This window comes from Trachemys scripta, chromosome 8 (assembly GCF_013100865.1).
Source record: "Trachemys scripta elegans isolate TJP31775 chromosome 8, CAS_Tse_1.0, whole genome shotgun sequence".
In the NCBI taxonomy this organism is placed as follows: domain Eukaryota; kingdom Metazoa; phylum Chordata; order Testudines; family Emydidae; genus Trachemys; species Trachemys scripta.
Genome location: NC_048305.1, coordinates 63,546,640 through 63,570,854, shown reverse-complemented (window position 1 = coordinate 63,570,854; position 24,215 = coordinate 63,546,640). Strand labels below are relative to the sequence as shown.

Genomic DNA, 24,215 nt, shown 5'->3' with positions numbered 1-24,215 from the left:
TTAGTCCTGCAGGGGGGCGTTTGGACACAAGACCCGCACCTAAAAAGGCACCACCCTGTCTTGTGGCTCTTAAACCTCTGAAGATTATCATATGTGGCAGTTGGAATCAACGTGCTTGGTGGGCTGGTGCCTGGAGCCGGCCCTGTTCTCAGGAGAGGGCAGATTTAGAAGCTGCCTCCCCAGAGCTCCTTAGCCCCAGTCTCCTTGCCCAACCAATCAGTTTTCCTCTTCACAGCTCCTCCTCTGATCTGGTTCTTTCCCCAATCCTGCTTCCAATTGCCCTACCCACATTCCCCATCATTACTGGTTTCCAGTCCCAATCCCCCTCCCTAGGCTCTTCATCCAAACGCAGTGCCCTCTCCCTTCATCCCAGTCTCTTTGCCCAGCCAGTCCCAAATCTCCCCCTATACCCTTGCTTCTTGTCAGATGTCTCCCCAACTCCTTCCCCCACTCCACCAGTTCTAAAGCCCAGTCCCAGACATGGCAAACCCATGGTAAAAAACACAGAAGTCAGTCTTGTGTTTAGCTTAATTGGCTTGTGAGTTGCTTATTGACTAGTTTTTGGCTTGTAGTTGTTGCTTCTTTTTATTGAGCTGGGGGCTAAGATTCTCTCTTGGCCCCTGGTTAGAGCTGTGTGGCATCATAGCACAGACACCCTTTGCTGCTGGCATAATGGAGGCATGGGTAGGCCAAATTTGAGCAAGGAGCATTGAAGCATGGGTATTGTGACCTGGTCCATGGCATTGCAATGCTGCTCAAATTTGACCTCCCACTTTTGCAGTCTTTCCAGCACCAATAGGTAGGTGGCAGGTTTTCCCCTCACCCAGTGAAAGGGTCACACACCATCCACTATTTCACACAATAAACACATACATCAGTTACTTACTCTGTTCCTTCATCAGTCCTTGCAGAACTCAATTCCCTAAAATATAGGAGTTTGGAGCAGGTGAATAGAGATCATCATGCTGAATCTTAGGTCCTGCAGACTGAAACACAATTGCATGACTGCATTGGACTCATTTTGTTTGAACTTGCCCTGCTCTGGAATGCACCCAAAAGGAGAATGTAGCCAAAGCTTGGAAAAACAGATATGAAAGAAGGACTCAAGCTGTCCTCTGCAGAAGCAGCTAAGGGAATACATGATAATTTTTCTCTATTTCTGTAGAGAAGGAAAGTAGTCACAGTTGTTGCATCTTTTGGTTTAAAAATCAAATACAGGTAATTATCAAGGGACTAGAAGGTAGCACAAAATGCTAGTACATGAGTAAACTATAATGTGGTTAGGAAATAAAAGAGAATTCACTTATTTAATTCTTTTATTTGAAACTCATTTTGAAGTGAAGTAGAATAAAAGTCCCAAATCATTGCAAATTTCAATCACATTTATACCAAAACAGTACTTATGCTGAAGTTGTTCTGTGGGGTAAAATACAACTTCAGTATATTAAAAAAATGTTTCTTTTTGTAAATATACATTAAATTGAAATCTTAATGAAGGATAGTGTGTCAAGTCTGTCTCTTCCTCCATAGAAGGTTGATGATGAACTCTCTCCCCATATCTAGTCTAGAGACACCATGATAGGACTCAACCACATCAGCCACACCATCAGGGGCTCATTCACCTGCACATCTACCAATGTGATATATGCCAGCATGTACCAGCAATGCCCCTCTACCATGTACATTGGCCAAACTGGACAGTCTCTAAATAAAAGAATAAATGGACACAAATCAGACATCAGGCATGATAACATACAAAAGCCAGTAGGAGAACACTTCAATCTCCCTGGACATTCAATAACATGTTTAAAAGTAGCCATCCTTCAACAAAAAAAACTTCAAAAACAGACTTCAAAGAGAAACTGCAGAGCTACAATTCATTTGCAAACTTAACACCATCAATTTTGGCTTGAATAGGGACTGGGAGTGGCTGGCTCACTACAAAAGAAATTTTCTCTCTCTTGGTATTGACACCTCCACATCAATTATTGGGAGTGGACCACATTCACCCTGAGTGAATTGACCTTCTCAACACTGGTTCTCCACTTGTAAGGTAACTCCCTTCTCTTCATGTGCCAATATATTTATGCCTGTATCTGTAATTTTCACTCCATGCATGTGAAGAAGTGTGTGTGTGTGGGGGGGTTACCCATGAAAGCTTATGCCCAAATAAATCTATTAGGCTTTAAGGTGCCACCGGACTCCTCGTTGTTTTTATTCAGCAATGGTAAGGCTGAAATACTGTAGAAGCCAATATTGTAATCCCAGACAATCTCTGCCATACATTTGCTTTATTTACCACAGACATATTTGTTACTTTGCAATGTTTCCCAGTATGTTATCTGTTCATCTGGATAAATTCCATGGGAGGTAATCAGTCTGTTGTATGTACAAGGAGAAAATGGGACTCTATATACATTAAACAAATAGTTTTCAGGTGGGGGCACGATATCAATTCCCTCTTGTTCGAGACAAAGAGCTACATAAATATCTTCCAAGTATATATACTTGACTTTTAAAGATGCATTGACAATTTTTGAAGCCAGGGCTCCAGATAAAACATACCCAGTTCCTGAACAAAAATCAGGGTAGCGTTCAGCTGAGTAGATTTCCTTTGGCACGTACCATTTGCTTTCATTACTTCGATGAGGCTGACCATTTCTTACAAGGTAGCCAGTGAAATAATACTGTGGAGGAGGCGTAAGTGGTCTTAGGAGCCTTTGTATTAAATATTCTGTATTAACAAAAACATCAGTGTCTGTTTTCATGACAAAATTTGCACCACCACAGTAGGCGGCAACCCACTTCAAGCCCATTATGGTTTTAAGAGTTAGGTTCTTGTAGGTGTCCAAAAAGTCTTGTTGAATGATGTCATGATATTGACTGCTTTCCCTCAGTAGGGCTTCATTTTGCTCTTTGCTGTTAACACCCAACATAAATAAGCGAACAACCTTTATTCCTGGAACCACAGATTCATTTCCCCAGGTTTTCCTGATGGCTTCCCTGTGCTGCTTTTCGTCAGCTTTGGTTGCTATTAATAGTATTAAAAAAGGAGTTATTTCATTACATATATCTCTTTCATTAATAACAAACCTAAAGGATGGAATGTAATCGAGTTCACTAGCAAATGGTGCTGCATTTACAGTTAGTCCCCCTACTTTCCTGTTTAGTAAGGATTGTTTGAAGCTGGAAACATTGCTTCTGAAGGAAATGTTTTTTTTTGCTGTCTCAGGTTTGTCATATTCTTTGGCAGGAAATGCAGATCTTTCTATTAAACTCAAATCAATGTTTTCTTTAACTTTGATTTTTGCTAAAACAGCAAAGTAATTAAAAGTCTTAGGAACGAAAAACAAATATATCCCTAGAAAACAGATGGAGCCAATCAAGAAAATACACATCAAGGAGCACCTCCTAGAAATGAGAAAATATCTTCTATAGCAGGTCATGTTGGTGGTTTTCAAATTGATACAGAACAAACTGCTCTTAGTCACACAGACATCTGAAGAAGAGTGTTTGTTTGCAGCTGATTGGTTTCCTCCATGACAAGTTCAGATGACCAAATCACTTTCATAATATTGATTCTTCAGGGTTCTTTTAATTAAAAATGTCCCCTAGTTTACTTCTTGTCAAAAGAACTGGTATCCCATGTTTGGACTTTACCGATACTTCATTTTCCAACTTTTCTTTCTGAGGATAATACAAAAACAAAATTATAAACAAAACACTTATTGCCCATTGCAATTTATACCAAACTTTACAAAACTGGTCAACTTTTATAATAGGAAAAAACAAATAGCAGCAATGCAATTTCAGTTATATCCAAAATATAACTCCAAATGTTTTCCATATCCTATATGTGTTTCCATTAAAAGTATGCCTTTAACACTAATGGAAGTATCTTTTTATACTGAGAAAAGAGACCCCATAGCAAGCAAATATTTATGAAGAATACAGAGCACATTCTATTTTAAATATGTATGTTTACAAAACATGCTAAAATGAACCATATTTGCAATAATAACAGCAACATTTTAACGTACAGATGTTTTATCTATCTATATTAATCATAGGTCAATTTGATATGTACTCAAGTTCATCACCACCTTGCAGGTGAAAACTACATAACTGTACCTTCAATTTTAGTTATAATTTGTAAATATTTATATTCCTTTTATGATGTCATTGTATTTTTAAGTAAAGTGTTCCGCCCAATTGGGGCTAGGGGTTTTTTTTTAGGGATTCTCGGTGAAGGATTAAGTTGAATGACCCGGGACAAGGAGAACTGGATACAACTCAATTTTATTATAGGATGGTAAGTATAACAATTATTAATGCCCTGATTCCTTATCAAACAACTACAACTACAACACTATATAACTAAATTTAAACAAGTAAAGCAAGGGATGGGAAGCACGTAAGAAAAACAACCCGCCCCCCCAACAAAAACACAATGGGGGGAGATAAGCAAAAAGAAAGCAAACCGAAAATTCTGTCTAGCTAGTTACTTACGACCATGCAAATGACAGCCAGATGGGAGAGCATATACATAGTGAATTCGGCCGGCAACACGACACGCACTCAGGCAGGATTTGAGAGTTGGAGGGTCAAGTCCTGGTTGATCAGACCTGGACTGGTAGTGACGTTGAATCGTTTCGGGACACCTCTGATTGCTATACAGGGACAACTAAGTATAGAGTTCAGAAGGTAAGTGTGGCACGCATTGATTGGCTTCTTAGTGCCCAAACTGTTTTGTCCTTCCTAATAAGGGAAAGACAATGCAGAAACGGTTTCTGCAGTAAAAACTATGGAAATAACCCACATAAGTGTCCTGTGATAAGCACTGTGCCCTAATAAGGTCGTGCAGTCTATTGTGGGCCTCTTTTCTTACTCTGGGTTCACCGCGGGGTTGAGACTTTTGACTTTTCTTTTCAGAATTTCATTGAATTTTATTTAAAAAAAATAAAAAGGAGATTAAAAACAGAAATTAAATATTTCATTTTGGGTTGAAAAAAAAAAAAAGTTTCCTTTGACCTGAAACTTGTTTTTAACTCTTTCATTATTTGGAAAGAAAGTAAAAAAAAAAATCATTGTGTATTGTATTGACCCGAATGGAATTCTCTCTTCTTTTTTGGTTCAAGCCACCAAAATGAAAAATTGGCTCCTCTCTCTGTTCTGCTTTTATGTGAATTTTGAGCTCATGAAAGGTGCTAGATACTGAAAGGACTAGAACTACGTAAATGACTTAGAGAGTCAGATAGAAGACCTCTATCCACAGACCTTGGAGATTATGGGCAGTGGTAGTGCAGGTTCTATCACCTTTCTCCACTCTAAGCCTTATTTCCGGATGGACAGCTTCTAAGGCTTGTGGGTAATTCTGTGTTCATTCTGCAGTATGTAAGAATCAAACCCCAGTTTCTTCCCCCGCCCCAAAGCATTGGGGGAAAGCTAGGCATATTACCTGAATTGAACTGCCTTTCACAGACTGAAAGGGCAGAAAACCTGTGAGCTGCACGAGTTTAATTTTGTTGAAATAAATTAGTGCTCAGCCTGTATGTTCTCCTCACAGAAAGTCAGGCTATTCAGAGAGGAGATGCATAATGAAAGTCAGCACTGATACAGCAAAGTTTCAGTAAAGGAAACAGACTGCATCCCTACAATGGGATGGCTGACCAGCTGCCAGTTTTTAAATTATTTTTTGGATCTTTATATAATAAGATGGTATCTGATTTTTAATTTTTTTTTTATTTTTTTTTCAGTGCTCAATGGGAACAGATAAGTAATTAAAGGTTGCCAATTATGTAGATTGTTAGTATGTTCTATTTTAGTGTTTTATTTCAGTGGAGGTTTTTTGTTGTTTTTTGGGGGTGGTGATGGGAAATGATGTCTCTTGGAATTGCCTGCTGTACTTTACTTAGAAAATTAAGGGTAAAAATAACAGTTTCTAAACAGTAAACATACATTATGTTTTCTTAAGGTTAATCATATGTACACGGTGTTGAAATGTGTACTTAAAATCATTCAGTTAGCATGTAAATATATTAATCTGAATGTTCTATGATTGGGTATTTGTAAGTGAACTTAAAGGAATCACTGGATTTTAACACAAAAGAAGATAAAATATAACTAAAAATTAGGAAGATTTCATTGGTAATGTGTCTCCATATGTAATCTGTATACTACCAGAAGCAGGATCTTTAACATTAGGTGTTAGATAGCAATTGCAAGAAGAATATATAACCAAGGATCTTTAACATTAGGTGTTAGATAGCAATTGCAAGAAGAATATATAACCAAGGATAATAAACGAGCTAATGATCATACGGATAGTACTGAAAGCATTTTTTAGTATAATAGCTTTGCAAGATAACTTTTATGCTTTACTTGATGGTTTCATTTTCAATTATTATTTTTTACACTATTATGCCACCCTTTGTTCTTTTCTTTTCCTGTTTCTTCCAATGCTTCATTTACCTCATAGTTTTTCTCCACTTTATTACACATTAAAGTAGCCTGATGAAAATATTGCATCTTTTCTTAATATACTCTAGTGAGACCATCTGAAAATTGGTGATTATGACTGACTGAAATATTAAATTACAAATATAGAGCAACTGTAATATCAAAAGTGCCAATTTATTCCTATTAAGTTAATGAAAAAACTAGCATTGAGCAATATATATGAATGACAGGAAGAAAACAAAACTAATTCATTTTGCAGGTTTTCTTCTCAGAGTAACTCATATTCTTCACAGAAAACGTTACTATCATCATCTCGTCTAAACAGATCCATTCTGTTGGGCAACATATATGCACAGAGTAGCACACAGAGCTGGGAGGAGATTTTCTCTACATGAATTTGATGGAAAAAGCCTTTTTGAAAAAAAAAAATGAAATTTTCAGAGGGAAAATTTCACATTTTCTGAAATTTTTTCATTTTTTGTCAGAAAAAATGAAATGGCTTCCTGGCTGAGCACAAAAAGTGAAATTGATAAAAAAAGCTTTTGCAAGAGGACACCTAACATGCTGAAAAATTCCACTTTGTTTCTCCTGAAAGGGAATTTTTCAATATTTCTGATTGGCAAAAAAAAGTGGTTTTTTACTTTTCATTCTGAAGCAGGGCTATTCCCCACCCCCTTCCCTCAACATTTTCCGCAGGACATACATTCCATTTTCAGGCCAGTTCTACAAACAATCCCTACGCTGAAAAATTTGTAATCTAAATAGATAAAACAAAACCAGTTTGAGGGGAGGGGTATTACACACAAACAGAATTACCAATGTGATGGAAGCAAACAAGGAACAAATTTTTTCCCCAGTATTTCCAAGTGTTTCACTAATATTGTAGAAGACAACAAATCTGACCATGGCATGGTGTACCACAAAATCCCCAAATGAAAGAACAATTAAAAACAAACAACAAAAAAGCAACACCTTACTATATTTTGATATTAAAGTATAAAATGCAAAAGTATCACCTAAACTAAGGGCTGTGACAGGGTCAGGCTAGATGGCTGCAAGAGAGTGGTCGAAGGTAGATATATTAGCTCCAGGTTAAGCATGTCCCTTTTCCCGGGACTATTCCAGAACACTCAGGAACTTTCTAGAACTAATTAAGGCAGGCAGGCTAATTAGGACACCTGTAGCCAACTGGGAATTACTAGAATTAATTAAGGCTAATCAGGACACCTAGTATAAAAAGGCTCTCACTCCAGGTAGTGAGGTGTGTGTGTGTGTGTGTGTAAGGAGCTGGGAGTGAGAGGATGTGCTGCTGGAGGACTGAGGAGTACAAGTGTTAACAGACATCAGGAGAAAGGTCCTGTGGTGAGGACAAAGAAGGTGTTGGGAGGAGGCCATAGGGAATTAGCCCAGGGAATTGTAGCTGTTCTAGAAGGCACTCTAGATAGCTGCAGTCTACAGGGCCCTGGGCTGGAACCTGGGGTAGAGAACAGGCCTGGGTTCCCCCCCAAATCTCCCAACTCCTGATCCAACACAGGAAGATCTCTGAGGCTAGCAAAATCTGCCAATAAGTGCAGGACCCACCAAGGTAGAGAAGGAACTTTATCACAGGGCATTGTTCTTATCTTGGAATTAGAAGCTTCAGAGCTTCTGCCCTCCCAAAAGATTTCCCACCCAACTACTGATCCAGGCAAATACCATATTTGTATGGGATCCGAAAAGGTCACTGTATGAGGGAAAATAGCATGCAAAGAAATCTAGATGAAATATTTATTACAAAACAGTTTGGCAAAAGTTGGCCATTTTTTAATTAGAAAATTTTCAAGTAAAAAATCCCAAACAACTTTGAAATGTATTAAAAGGATTTATTTTATTTTGGTGATTTCCACCAGTTTGAAGAATTTCATCCTATTGGTTTGTTTAAAGTGTTTTGTGTTTGTTTGTATGAATGTTTGCTTATTTCTTATTAGCACTGCAATTTATGACTGAATTTGTGTTTCTCTGCCAAAACAAAAGTACTCAGTAAATACATTTCAGATTAAATTCTTGCTGTTTGTGGATATTCCTACAAAGAATTCTTATGAATGTCTAAAAGCAAAATGAATGAAGGGCTCACAAACACGGCGAACCAAAACTTGGTACTTAGTTTGTGCAACAGTTCATGAATAATTTATCACTATTTGCCCACTTTTACATGCAAGTATATTAAGACAACAGCAAAGCCATATAGCAAACTGCATGTTATATATAAATTATCACTTCAAAATATGAGAGCAGTTTTTCTATTAGTAAATTGTCAACTCACATAACTAAAGCAATGGACATTTTTTTTTCCTTTGTGCTTTTCCTGAGCATTCTGAACCTGCTCAGTATAATTGTCTTTTGCTTACCTTGTTTTTATACCACTAACTTTTTTGGATGGAAGTCTGGGCCCATTGAAGAGGTGACAGCAAATTCCTAGAATACATTCCCTAAAGCAGCTTAGAACATTCACATTTCACAGTTTGATAAATAATTATGATTGGGTACAGCATTCATGCTGCTGAACAAGGCTGTATTCATATTTGCAAATATTCATTTTACTTTACACTTTGCACTTTTGACTTTTAAAATACTCTCACAGATAGGAAAGAGAGCTGGTGCTGAGTCTCTTAAAATCTTTCACAGAAAGAACACTACTAAAATTCATTTTGAAAACAAGAAACTTTCTTACTTACGTAGATTCGCGTAGTAGCTTAAGCTGATTTAGAGTTCATGCAGGTTTACTGTTATGACTGAGGATTTAAACTCCCAATTCCTTAGAGCACTAGTTAATGATCATCTAAACTGGCAAAAGGAAATATGGGAGTGTTTTTTATTTATCAAGGTTGATTTTTTTTTTATGAGTGGATGGGACCTACAAGTTAAAGAATTCTATTCCATTTTGATAACACGTTATTTCCTTGTTTGTTCAATCTCTGAAATAAGAGAGGTTAAAGTTTAGTTGAATCTTGTTTATCTAACTTTATCTCTATTCTGCTATGGTTGGTACTAAAAATTCTAGAGTTTCCATTCTATGGAATTTAGAATTTTTCACACTGCTAAATTTTCAGTTTTTGTTTGTTTTGTTTTTTAATCCAAACTGGGAAATTTAAGATTGCTTTCACTGTGATGTCACTGTAACAATCTGTGAAATTAGAACAGAATTTAGCCCAAGATCCAGTAGGGTACTTAAATTCATGTTTAACTTCAATGGGAATATTCACATACTTGTAGTTAAAGTGCTTACTGTTTATTTGTATTAGGGCTGTAATATACAATTGTAGGAGTTGTTTGTTTGTTTGTTTGTTTTCCCCCCTGGAAACTGGGCAAAGACATGCTCCTGCTTCCATTGAGTTCATTACAATCAGTTGGGGATCAGAGTGTAGAATTACAGTGTAATACATCAGATGACGGAATATTAAATATGTAGTGGGAAAGATCAGCTGTAGGACACATATCATACTGAAGAGTTGTCAACCAGATTTCAAAATTGAGAATTTGTCCATCTCTAAGGCATTTCTGTCCATCTCAAGTTATCAGAAGTGAGATCTAGAAGCCAGAAAAGTTAACTGAATTTCCTTTTATGTTCCTTTGAATATCCCACAACTAAAATGGCTAAATACAGGGGTAATGGAAGATGCTGTAATATTTGAGTAGAGCTGAGCTACTAGCAGAAAAACATTCTGCAAATTCAAATACAGAATTTTGATTTTATTATATATGTGACCATTGGACGTTTGCTTTGCATAGACCTTACAGTACTTGATATTTACTAGCATAAATATCTATGAAAAGTAAAGGTTAAGCTTGAATATTCATCAGAAGTTGATTTCTAATTGTGAAGTCAGTTGTAAAATTGGCAGGTCATGCAATGTCAGTTAGTTATAGGTCATCCAAATATTAAACAAAAATGATGATTTGTGACTAATGTAATGAGAAAATTCAGCATGAATTGCAAATACAATGAATGGAATTATATGGCATTAAATCATTTAACAAAAAAATTTATTTAAAGCTTTTAAAACACACTATAGTCATGGAATTATGTTACAAAATATGGAAAACAAATATATCCAATTTCTAGGTAAAGTCACCACTCAACCAGTCAAAATCACACACACAAATTACAAAACCACACACACAGATCAGTAATTCAAATTCCGATTGATTATATTAAAATTAGATTCTTAAAAGTTCATGAAAGTCATTCTTTTCTCCACACTGCACGTGTGGGCAACTACTCCATTATTAGCTTTTGAGCTACACTATAGACCTAGGAACTTGTAGCTGATTAGAAAAAATCAATACCTAGTCTGCATAAACTTGTTAGATAAGAAGAGGACACCTGTCAAGTTAAATCTAGATCTGAATTCACATTTCTTCATAATTCAGATCCACAGCTCTGCTTTGTATTTATCTCCAGCACTCAATACAGTGTGAATGCTAGGAATGTGTTTGGGAGAAATAGGAGTTGACCCAAGCCTAAAGCTGTACAAAGGATGGAAGATCCATTTTGTGAAGGATTTTGAAGTGTCACAATTTGGCTTTGCTCTGAATAGGCATGAAAGCAAACATTTTATAACTTTTCCATGAAGGGAAATTCTGGGGAAAAAAAAAGTCTGACCAATCAAAATGTTTTGCTGATATTTAGACTGCTTAAATTTTGTATTACATTATAATATATAATACATTTTTTAAAAAAATAATTAACCTTTCATTTACAAAAATGTCAAAATGGGATGTTTCAATATTTCTGGGATTTCTCCTCTCTTCCCCCCGCCCCCACCAGATTTCTATGAAATGAAAGTCTAGTGAAAGTGACCTGATTTCAAAAAGCAGTTCAATTTGGACAGACTATTCCAACAAAATATCTCCCAAGGAGTGGAGGGACAAGACAAGAAGTTTATTGTGGGGAGCAGGTTTCTTCCTCACTTTTTAAAGTGACTGCAGCTTTAACCTTTCCCATGTTCAGCAGGACTGCAATAGCGAGCAGGTAGCATAGATATTTTGGGGACTGTACCTTTTAACAAGAGGAACTGTCCCCCTTCCCTGCCACACACACAAGTTTCTCTTCAGTCCAAGCCCTGATCATGTCAGTCCTGTCTCGCTTTATAGTTTCTCCCACTGTACCTATGTCGGTGTTATAAGTGGGGGTAATCCGGGATTTCAACTGGGAAGATTCTGAAGCTCCAGATGCTCTTCCTCAGCTAGGGGAAGTATGTAACCCATACATGCCCTGGGTGTGGTGTTCTGTCCCATCTAGTAGCACCAAGATCACTTAGAGAGAGAGAAAATGAGTCTGTTTTACAGCCAGTTGGCTTTCAGCTCATGCGGTAGAGGCTCATGTACTAAGCTCCAGAGGCCCCAGGCTCAATCCTGCCCACAGGCTACTGGGGTCTGCTGGTGTTGCATTAGCACCAATTCCGGCACCAGCACTGAAATTGCTCCAGCCTATTGGATTCCCTAGTGGATTATCATCTTCAGCTGAGGTAAGACACTTTGCTCACCAATGAAATGCTGCCAGCTCTGTGGTGAGATGTGGCACCTGATCATCAGGAACACCACCAATTTAGGTTAGGATGTGAACAGGAATTTTTTATCCAATAGGAGGGGTATATGTGGGAGGCACAATTTAGGGGTACTGAATGTAATTCTCCACACTGGAATTTGGCCAGGACAATGGGGGAGCACAGACACCATGCTGGAGAAATCTCCAATGGGTCCACATGCAGCAGCTCATCTGCCTAGTAATACCAGAAACAGTGGGAAATTCAGAAAGTTCTGGGTCTAAACAGAAAAAAAGGATTCTGTGCAGATATAAAATTTCAATAAAGAAAAATACACCTGGATAATGCCTATTGGTGGCGATCCTGGTAAAGCCTTTTGTGCTTTGGGTCAATGTGAATTCATTATTGGACATGGAGGCAAAACTGACTTAAGGCAGCATTCAGCAAATGATGGATACAAGGAAAAAGAACAGGTCAAAGATCTGAAATTCTTTGTCTCTTCAAACACTGAAAGTGACAAAATTGCAGCATGTGAAATTGCAGCCATTTATCACAGAGTTAACCACAGCATTATTGCCAGTCCATGCTGTTAGTGAAATGGTTCATAATTCAAACATTGCTAACAAATTGCCTTGTGCAAGAACAAAACAAGAGCTATTAGTGACCACTGTTTTGGTCCCAGAATCTGTGAGGGATTATTTACAGGATTAAGTAACATCACCACCAGAACAACCCGTGTATTTCTCTGTAGCAATTGATGCCTCAAATAATATAACTCAATTACAAAGCAATCTGCTTACAATACCATATCCAGGGGCGGTTCTATGTACTTTGCCTCCCCAAGCATGGCAGTGAGGTAGGCTTCTGCAGCATGCCTGTGGGAGGTCCGCTGGTAATGCAGATTCGGCAGCATGCCTGCAGGAAGTCTGCCGATCCCGCGCCTTCGGAGTACCCGCCGCCAAATTGCCATCAAAGCAACGGGACCGGCGGCCTCCCGCAGGCATGCCATCGAAGGCAGCCTGACTGCTGCCCTCACAGCGCCCATCAGGCCACTCCCTGTGGCTTGCCACCCCAGGCACACAGTTGGTGCCTGGAGCCATCCCTGACCATAATCAGATGGCATTCAGTGCAAGTTGCTTGACTTTTATGAAGACTATGATGAATCTGCAAGTGGCATTCATCATGCTGTAAAGAACTGCCTAGAGAAATACCAGATACAATTAACATTATTACCACGTACTCTAAGGCAAACATGAACATTGGCAAACAATTCAATATTTCTGTTATGTACCAAAAATGACCAAGTTCTGAAGGCCAACTTCCTGGCATACATAATCCACAATATTTACAAATATGTAAGTGAGCACCTGTCAGTTGATAAATGATTGTGTTGTAAAATTTCAACCATTTGTGTGTGTCCACACAGGTCAGAGAAGAACTCAGAAGTGGAGTGTTTTTTTCCCCCCATTCAAACTGAATGGAAAGTAGTACAGTAAAATGTGAGTACAAGATGGCTATCCCCTAACATGGCAATTGACCAACTTTTGAGAAAGTGGCCAGAGATTACAGCCTATTTCAAATAGCTAGGGGAGTCTTGTGAAGCAACTTTAAAGAAGATTTTCACCAGAAATAGCATCTATACTGGCATTGTGGACATTTACATGTGGAAAAAAACCACAATGCAGCTGGTGTCTTCAACAAACTTGTGAAGAAGTTGGAAGAATCATAGCTATGAATTACTGGTGTACAAGCAGAGATGTACCATTTTAAGATAAACATGGTAACCAGAAAGATGTTTTTTATTCAAAGCCAAACTGATGGAAAAACTATCACTACAACAAAAAGTGAAGGTAAAACAAGGCTTTATTAAGTTTTGACTAAAGTTTTTGAACACTGATAACTGGATTGATTTCTCTTCTGACAATATAATGAAGCTGAAATCCATTAGACTCTCTGGGAAGCTTAGTTTCTCAGACCTTGAGAATGTAACTAGCACTCAAAATTAAGGAAATCAAACACTGATCACCTCTTTGAGGAATTGTGCACCAGATGAGATACCATTGATACATCAAGAACTGAAATTGTAAGTGTCAGTGAAAAGTGCATGGAAGTGTTTCAGAAGCATGGATATAAAATTCTGAAAAACTTGTTTCAAACTGTGTGCTTTCTACTTACTGTACCAGAATAAAATGGATTTGTAGAGAGGATTGTTTTTCTTGATCTGGAATAAATGATCTGACCATGGAACAGCTGCAGCTTAGATTTAATTAAAAGCAAACTCCAAATTTGCATAAACTTCCAGTTATCTTCCAAAGACTTCTTTATCTCCATACAGCAGGATCAGGAGTTAGCAGCAAGAAATACCCCTGGCAAATGTAGATAGGTATGGCTTATTAATTATATAATTAGTAGTAGGCTCAAGTTTCAAAGGTCACCATCCCTGAGGTGGGGGCAGAAATTGCTACCTCATCAGGTGCCATTGGGGTTGTGGCTAAGAAATCTGTCCCTTATTTTTTAAATATAAAGTTGGGAACTCTATTCTCCAGGTGCCCTTACCAGGGCAATACCTCCCCCTCACAAGCATTGAGTGCATTGTACAAAAAACAAAGAGACTGACTGACTGTCAGTAACAAGCTCCTGGGTCTAGGTCTCCAGAGCACAAGGCTTGAATCAGCACTTGAACTTCTGGGTGCTTTTCCGAAGTAAACACAGCAGGGTTCACACATCACAAAGCACAACTCCCCAGCTGTGTAACATCCAGAACTAAGGTCCATCTTGTAGTCTGGTTAAACCAGGGTAGCTCCACTGACTCCCATTTTCACTTACCACAATGTTCAGCAGCAGCCCATGCTTTCAAAAGATTTGCCTGCATGTTCTTCCCTTGTCTTCCACACCCTTCTACTCCCTAAATGCCACCAAACTTGCCACTTCACAGCCCTCTGTGTGTTCTTATCAGCCACTCATCTCTGTTCTTTTTGCACACTGAATCCTGTGCTTGCAATACATTTTCCCAAGCTGCTCTTGCCTGGAAGTTACTGTGAAGTCCTCCAGTCCTAATGGCCACACCCAGCTGTGTAAAATTTGTATCTTGTTTGTAACTAGAGCTAGTAGTGGGAACAATCTTTGTGGAAAATTGAGGACAATTTTTTTTTCTTCATTTTAGTTAAATTTTTAGCAGCAAATTTCAATTTTCCCCCATAAAACTTTAAAAAAAAAACCCTCACCCTATATTTTAAGTTTTCTGACCAAAAAAAATTAATTATGATGATTTTGTGGGAAACAGACATTTTACACACACACACTTTTGATTGAAAACCCAACTTTTCATTGAAAAAAAGTTTTCACAGAAAATTTCCCATGAGCCCTACTTGCCTGTCTCTAGCTGTGCTTTAATTATTGATCTTTATCTCACTTCCATTTAAGAGAGTTTTGCTCTTAAGTTTCACTGGGTGCATGATTATGTAACCCTTCTGCCTGGTGCAGAATCTAGGAATCTAGGTGTTCCTCTTAACAAAACAAAATAGATCTGGCTCAAGCCCCTCCCTGGTAATCTGGGAAAATATAGCTCTACCCTGGGCACCTCTAAGAGGCAGTACTTTCCCACTGAGTCTGTGTATAATAAAATCATTTTTAATAAAAGGGGACCCAATGTTAATTTGGGAAAACACCAAAACCACAGTTCAAAAGTGTCTGACCATAGGCAAACAATCACTCCACAGTGTGTTGGGCAGTGTCCTTTGCCTCAGTTTCTTACCATGTGAAACAAATGTCACTTCATATCACTCCCTTCCTCTCTCTCCTGTGCTCAACTCAGTTGGCTGTCCTTGGTTAGCAAAGACCCAGAGTTCAAAGATCTATTCACAGTGGTTCATTTCCCACCCCTGGGACCAGCATTGAGCAAGGTTTCTGCTGCTGGCTCTCTACTTCTGCTGTGAGGTTCCATCACTTAATCCACCTCTTAATGATTTTAGCAGGGTAGTGGAGAACCTCATGCCCAGTGCAGTTTCTGTTGTCTTTCACTGCAACACCATCTCCACCGAAGGTTTAAGAGTTAGCCCCTAGACCAAGTCAGCAGTGACATTAGTTCCAGGAATGGCCAACCAAAACCAATTACTCTCAATTGAATCTAATTGGCAAATTTTGAAGAACAGTTTCTTTTGAAAGAATCCAGAACACCCCTGTGGTAAGTGGAAGTGGTCTGGCAGATGATAACAGGGTATCCAGTCCTTGAAACCATTACTAATACTCCTGCAAAGTAGTCTTGTGCAGGTGTGAAGTCCTTATTCATGTTAATAGTTCCAGTGAGGTGAAATTATTGGGTGAGGTCTATTTACATAAGTAACAGTTTGCAGGAAGGATAAAAAACACTAACTATTTAAGGGGACATGAAATAACTTCTCACTTCATATCTATAAGCCAAGAAGATCCCACTCACTTGATTTTAGTACAGAGAAAGAAGGCCAATCACCTGTTCAATTAGGGTTGCTTTAAAGAGAGTGTGTACTTTGGATTCTCATTGGGGTTCACAAACATGTTTTACCATTTATAATCAATCCCCACACAGATATTTCAGGTTCTTTAAGTGGGACTAACTGAACATTCTCAGACAAGAGAGCAAAGACCCATTAAATGGCCTTATCTACTCTCACATGTCCTTTAGACAGATTTCCTGACTGAGTAATTTTCCCAGTGCATGGTGACTCTTTACAATCACCTTGCTTGCTCTGATGATTGCCTGAGCTTTTTGTAGTGTCCAGTAGGCAGCGAGAGCAGTTTGCTCACAAATTCCCAGTTTGCTTTCTGGACCTGATAATGCTCTGCTATAATAAGCAACGGGTCGTTCCCAAGCACCAGTGTCCTGTGTAAGCATACTAACAATACAGAAATTCTTAACACTAGGGTACAATGCAAAGTGGAATTTGCTGTTGGGGCGGCCAAAGTAGATGCCTCCATTAATCCTTTTTTTCAGGCTTTCCCATGCATTAGTTGCATCCTCTGTCCAGGTCCACTGTGGTCTTTTAAGTAGTACAGGAGACCTGCCTTCTCTGCGTACCCAACCATAAATTCTCTGCAGAAATTAGTGAGCCCCAAAAAAGATTGTACAGATTTAGTATCTACCGGCATAGGGAGGTTAACACACTTCACTCTTTCCTTATCCACAGACCTTCCCCCTGTAGCTGTGCCCACAGCTTCTCATTCTCTCCTTTAAGGTTCTCCTGTTTTATAACTCCAGGTGATACCCATTCACTCTATTTACTCCTTTACCTCTGTTCATTGCACAACCTCTCCAACCCCAGCCATGGCCACAGGAAGAGTATCCAGAACCCTCTGTTTTCCACTGTCCTAACTGTGTTCGCAGCTCCTTGAGAGGCGTTCCTTCCACTGTATAACTGCAGTCTCCACTTTTTTAATCCACTCATTCCAAGGTACGTTTCTGCCTCCATTCTCACACCAAGCATTCATCCATTCTATCAACCAGAAGGCAATGCCTCCACAACAAGCTGATTCAAATCCTCAAAATTAGTAACCCCCGCTGTTAGCCTAGTATACATTTGTATTCTGTCAGCTAGATTGGCCGGAGCCTCTCCTGGCATTCTTGTAATTCCTTTAAGTGCAGCTAATTCACTGGATAACTTAAAATGCTTTTGAGCCACACATTTAACCATTTGTATAACATCATCATCATCAAAACCAATGGTATGACAATTAAGTGATCCCAAAAGGGTTTGTACTAGAATTGGTTCCTGTAACATGTCAGTTCCCACCACCTTTAACAACTGCGAGCACTGCCATAAACACATTAAAATTCTCAAAAGGTGGGAGCCAACAGCTCCAGCTAACGCAGTTAGTTCAGTAATTTTTAAAGCATCAGGCCTGTCTGTTAAGCTGCTAACTCAAGGTGGGCGAGGTGTATACGTACACTTGGGTGCCAGATTCATTTCCCTTTCTGCATAAATGCCACGGGGCCATTGATCCCTTAAATTGTCAGTTAATTTTTTCATTGCAGTTTCCACTGTGTTCCATAACCTCAGTGAAGTGGAGCATTAGTTTGAGGGGTAGCATCAAGGGTAAAGTGGGGTATGGGCAGGCTGTTAGGGTCAGGTTCTGCAGTAAGGCATTCTCTCCTATTTCTCCCCATTTCTCCTGTCTTAACAGAAATTGATCTAGATTTTGGAGAAGGTTTATCCTGAACTTGGTTCTCATCATAAGGTGGCAGTTGTGGTGCTGTAGCCCATCCCATAGGTCAAGAGAGGATGATCCACTGGGTCATTCCACATTTCTCCGTTGCAGTATCCATTCCAATTGTGCCATGTTCCATCTTTCAATTTAGCTAGGACTACCTGTTTCCATTTCTGTCCCCATACTTCAAGTACTGTAAAAGCACTAAGTCTATTGAGCAACAGGAGACGGTATCTTTTTCTTTTGCAAGTTTTCCACAGCTGTCTCCAATTTTTTATTTTCCTGCTTTATCTGTTCGAGCATATCATGAGTCTGGACTGCCCATTGCCTGTTTAAAAGAGCTTGGGCTTTCCAGAGCTCGACTGCCTGGGTTGTCCCTCCAAGACCTTAGTTATCTCTTCTACTTCCCTGGTTTTCTCCATTACTTGCCTGGCCAGTATCATGGCTGTTGTTTAAGCCATCTTACTGCCATAGTCAATAATTGCAAAATTCTAGCTTTTTTACTTTTGTTGTTATTTTTAGAGCTTCTGTTTCTACCATTGCTTTACATATGCCAGTCCATATTTCCCCACTTTCTTTTTTACATTCATATGGACCCCCTTTACTGGCAATCCAGCGGGTCCACAAGTTATCAAACTCTGTGGGGATTTGAAGGGACGGGATAAGGGTGTCCCTTGCTCGTGGTTTTCTGTCATGTTAGATCACGATTCCTACAGCGTGCAGTTCGCTTACTCACCAGATCTGCGGTCGGGGTCACCAATATCATCAGACGTCACCGGTGTGGTGCTCTGCTCTGTTCAATGATAATAGTTGGCTCTGTGTGTGTGTGTGTGTGTGTGTGTGTGTGTGTGTTCCCTTTGTGTGCTGTCCCAGCTCTGCGCAGATAGCTGGCACAGATGATCTTGAGCAAACTGCCCATTGACCACAGACTCTGATAAGGTACAAAGGCACCTGGCCAGGTTTATTGCCAAATGAAGCACAGTCTCTAGCTCCCTGGATCAGATGTCTACAGTTCTGTTAGTACATATGTGCTCCCTGACAATGGACTGGCTCAGTCAGTGGTGGGATTTACCACTGCCCCCTAGGCCAAGACAAATCAGGCTGGATGGTTGTGGTGGTACCTTCTGGTCTTGGAGAATCAATGGTTCCCCCGTCCAACTCCTTCCTTCATGGGCTATGGGGAGAACAGGAAGCTCTGCATTGTCCTCAGCATGCTCATAACATTTGCAGCTCTGCATTAAGATAGAGACTATACTCAAATTGCATGCGTTCAGACTTCAGCTGGTTACCTGCAAGGTCAGGACGGAATTTTTTCCACCAATGCACAATTGGCCAGATGTATGCTATGTTTCCCCTTCCCCCATCTACCTCTGAAGCATTCAAGATTGGCCACAGCTGGGGATGGAACCCCAGGTGAGATGGACCAATACTCTGAGGTGGCACAGAGAATCCTTTCTAAATGGCTGGTCGATGTATCTTGCTCATCTACTCAGAACAGGCATTGGGAAGGAATTTTTTTCTCCAGGTCAGATAGGCAGGAACCTTGAGGGTTTTTCTATCTTCCTCTCTCACCTAACCAATTCCCTGATATTGCAGAGGCTTCAGGCATCAGTGACACCATGCTCTCTCCTGTTTTTCCAATTTTTTTTCTCCTTGGTCATTTTTCATCCAAAAACATTTCAACACAAAAATTTCAGACAGTTCTGCCAGCACGTTAAGCTTTATTAAAAAGTCTGCTTGTGCAACATTTGATGACCAAAATCCATGTAAGGGTCAAATTTGGGACACTTATTTGAACCCAAATGAATCTTTCAATCACTTGAGCATCACCTGTCAAGAGTTGGAATATATTTCCAGTTGATTGCTTCTAAGTGAGTCCATGATTCTGGATAGAGAGATCAATTTCATGCTCTGATACAAAAGGCTTTGATCTTATTGGAGGCTGGTTTGAGAGTTTGGATTGATACTGGTTGGTTAAAATCAGTCAAGTACTTGTAGTAGGCACTAGTGAAGGTTCCAGGAGGTTTCCACTTGGTACCATGTTATCCTAACCTTATTCTGGATTTTTAAGAATAATTTTGAATTGGTTTAGTTAGTGTTGCTATCTTTAAAAAAAATCTGCATAGGATAGTATGTAATGGTAGCAATAGGTTGCAAAACCATATTAGCATTCATCCATATTCTGTGTGATATCAGCCTTGCACTCAGATCTCTCTCTTCCTAACAAGAATAGTAATACATTGCATAGAAGATTTTGCTCAGGAACCATTGCTCATTATGAACACTCATACTAATGGGTGCATACACTCGAAAACTATGCCACCATTCCAATTATTTTGAGATTTGGCCACACATCAGTAAACCCCTATTCAGTATCAAGTCTTTGGGGACCTCTGTAGTGAGTTCTCTAAACTTCTGAAAGAGAGAATCAAGGCATCTAAATTTATTCAGGCTCCCCTGCTTTTGGCTATAAGTTTTCTGACATGCACATATGCTAAGCCTTATCCAGGATTTGGGTAATTTTGTTGACAGCTATGTATATTGAGGAAGGCAAGAATTAGGGCTTCCATGACAAATTAGTGGGATAGCAGGCCAAATTGCAAAAGGTGAGGATCCTCTTGTTCTATGAATACTGGTGATTTTAGTTGACCCTGTCATGAATAATAAATCAGACAAGTTAGGAATAGAGAGGATTACTATGGCACATTTGGCAGCCTAGACATTATGTGCAGCTTGCTTTAAAATATGGAAGCCAGAGTTGTCAAACTCAAGCTCAGAGGTCATATTATTCTAATTAGGTTTCTGATGGGCAATTAAAAAAAAAAAAAAAAGCATGCAATTCCTTAATATATCTCCAGATGATACGAGTAAATGTCTTTAATACCAGGATCTCCACAGTGATCTTGCAAGAGCAGAATTTCAATCTAAACTTTTGAACTAAAAGATCACACCTGTTTAAAGATGCAGAGAAAAGGCTGACAAAAAGCACAAAGCTCAGTTAATATCATTTAAAAAATGTCAGTTGATGATCAGACCACAGTATCTTGACTACTCTCTTCAAGGCTGAACTGATTAAACACACACAGGACACCTGCAGTATCAAGGAAGTAATATGCTCATTATTAGTGCCTTTGTTTCAATGACTCGCCTCACCTCAAAAGAGGCAGGTCTATCAGGGGAGGGAAAGGAGCTGACTCCTAACCCAACCCTCTTGTTCCAATCTCAGGATGGTGTTAGAGGGGAGCTTGCCAGGTGCTCTTCACCTGCCTCTTTTCCTCCAAGGGACCTACGTCTTTTCCTCCAACTGTCCTGGCAGGGGCAAAAAGGCATTCACAATACTAGTGCTGGATTGGGTGGCTTCCTTTGAGCAGCTCCCTTGACTTGATACTCAAGGTAGGAGGGGAAATGGGAGTGAGGCACTTCCCAGCTCTGCAGGAGGCCTCACTAATACACTCTCCTCCCTTGACGGTGGAGAACAGCCTCTGCAGGGGTGGGCAAATATTTTTCCTGAATGAGGGGATAGCAATTTCTCTCTTCCCATCACTTTTTGGTACAGTTGAGAAAGCTTCCACCACTTCCTATTCACCAAGTCCTCCCAATAACCTCATAATTGTTCCCTATTGCAAAAGGAGCGGTTCTGAAAGAGATCACATGGGCTGTGCTCATCTCTGAGGCTTGTGGATGTTTTTCAGTCAAGAGAACACCAAGTCTACTGTTGATTGAGATGGAGAGAGCTTTATTGCCACATAAAAATTCCCCAACCTTGTTTAAAATGGAAATACTAAGGTGCTGGTGTTAGACTACCCTAACAGGGCAGATATTACCAACTTCTATGTCAGGTTCAGGAAACCATACTAGGTTCTAAAGGCCTCAATATTTTTAATTCTATTTACAAGGGAGTTGAAGGACAGCCTATGGGTCTGGCAGCAATTTTTAAAAGGATATCTCAGTGTCTCATGCTGGTGGTCAGAATCTATTTTGGGGGTAGATTCACTTCAATACTTTTGGTGGTATTGAATTTGGTGTATTTTTGAGTGGAAATTGCCATAGGAGAACTAGCCCTTCACAAGGAATTTTGGGGTGAAGGGTCTTCTAAGCAATCATTTTTTTCCACTCTGGTGGCAGTTCTCATGTAGGGTGAAAGATTCAGGAATCAGCAGGTTTGTGTCTGGTTTGAAAATCAAACCATGCTTCAGATTATCAGCAGCAGCTAGCTGCGGTGGTCTTCTAGGGTCATGTTGCTGAAGTGTGCATTTTTGCTAGGGTGCCTAATCTTGGATACCCATTTAACTGTTTTAACACATCCTTCAAACTGGCAACTGTATTGTTGATACTTTGTCCTGTTTCCGGAGGATAGGTCCTTAGACATAACACAATGCTATTATTTCTGTGGACCCATGGCATGGCAGCAATGGGATGGGAAGATAAATTAGTTGCCCCCTAGGAAATGCAGAAATTACCATGATGTTTTTGTGATTTCATGTATTTCAGGATTATATCATGGTTCATATCAAAAGGAGCAGCTTCCAACATTTCTTGTACAGCAGAGACTGTAACCGTCTACAGTACCCTCTGAAAGAGCAGTCCTCTCATTCTGTGCCTGGTTGGCTGTTTTCCACAAACCAAAAAGGGTTTTGAGAGGGATCAGACCCCCTATAGGTGGACACTCGTTCCCAATCACCATGATGCTGTTTCAGCTCTTTGGAATATTAACTCCAAATGCTCCAGTCATAGCCATTAGTTTAAACCATGAAACAGCATGGAGTCTTTATTTCCAATCTCTTATTGCCTTGATAAAGTAATGCAGCACATATATGTGTTGTGCTAAGATTGTGCAGTATAATGATTATTTTTCATTTTATGGTAAATATTGTCGGAAAGATTTGCATAAATTTATTTCTAACTTTGGACTAAGTTTATAATTTGCATTAATGACTTGGCATTCTTTTGCTTATAATGATTGCAGCAATTTGAACAACAAATGGCTCTATTATAAGCCATGGGAATTAAGCACTTTTAAGATACCACTACAAAACTATGTTAATTACATTTAATAGCACTTAATGGAAATATGGAATAGATTTAACAGCCTTTGAAAGTATTTATTTTCTAAAGTTATAAAAATTGTATTATAGTTTATAAACTTTCGGGATTTGATTTTTTTTTCCATTTAAATTGGTCTATCCTGAGTTGTTTAACCTGATGAAATGTTATTTATATTCACAATATTGTAGTGCATTTCTTTTTCCACTGCATTTTGCAAAACCATTCCTTTTAAATGGAAACAAAGCACACAGAGGACTTCAGCCTTTATGGCTATCTCCCTGAGTCATTTAACAAGTACAACACTGACTGGAAAAGAGTCTTTAAAGGAGAATTGAAAAGCAATTGTTACCATGCAATTAAAAATAATAATCTAAGAGTGACACTATCAGTTCCTAAGAAAAGATCTAGTCAATGAACTTTGCACAAGATGAGCAGTGTGCGTGCTGAGGGAGGGAAAAATATAACATCCCCCACATCTGTTACTAATATTATTTTCACGGTCCATAGCTGCAGCCAGGGCCTACTACCCTAGTGCTCCACATCCCTCCTTGAATGCATGGTTTGGGGTGAGTGGATCCTACTGGCAACAGTCCTATCCATTCCCTGGTCTCTGTGGCATGCAGAAGACTGCTTGTATGATATCTCTATGTCATGCCTGACCCAGGCAATTGAACCATAGCAGTTCTGATCCATGACTTCTCTGCAGATGATAGGGCTTGCCCCAGCTGAGTATTTTCATGTTACACCAGTCCATCACTCTAATGGCCCGACATTTTCACAGGATTATTTATGGTATTTAAACAACGTAGAAAAATATAAACAAGGCTCACTTACCCCAGACACACACATGGGAAACCTAACTCCATTTTGCAGAAGCAAGTAAAGAGAACTTAATTAGATGATCAACATTACACCTCATGCAGATGGCAATACCTGAGCACAATTAAAAAGACAGCACAATAAGTATTCTAATGAGACTCATCTTCTTATAAACATGTGATGAAA

At 39.3% G+C, this 24,215-nt stretch overlaps 1 protein-coding gene across 9 annotated transcripts in view; it reads right to left on the bottom strand.

The window, feature by feature from the left end:
• Positions 1-1,886: 1,886 nt before the first annotated feature.
• LOC117882013 (beta-1,3-galactosyltransferase 2-like) overlaps positions 1,887-24,215 on the bottom strand; it is a 152,559-nt gene continuing 130,230 nt past the window's right edge. For 7 of the 9 annotated variants that reach the window (XM_034779946.1, XM_034779950.1, XM_034779947.1 and 4 more), the window contains one exon: positions 1,887-3,687. In XM_034779946.1, coding sequence (XP_034635837.1) covers positions 2,292-3,446 — 1,155 coding nt within the window. In that variant the 5' untranslated portion in view covers positions 3,447-3,687 and the 3' untranslated portion in view covers positions 1,887-2,291. Of the gene's footprint in view, positions 3,688-14,159; positions 14,325-24,044; positions 24,111-24,215 lie in introns of those variants that run through there. The other 2 variants (XM_034779951.1, XM_034779952.1) reach the window with 2 other exon arrangements.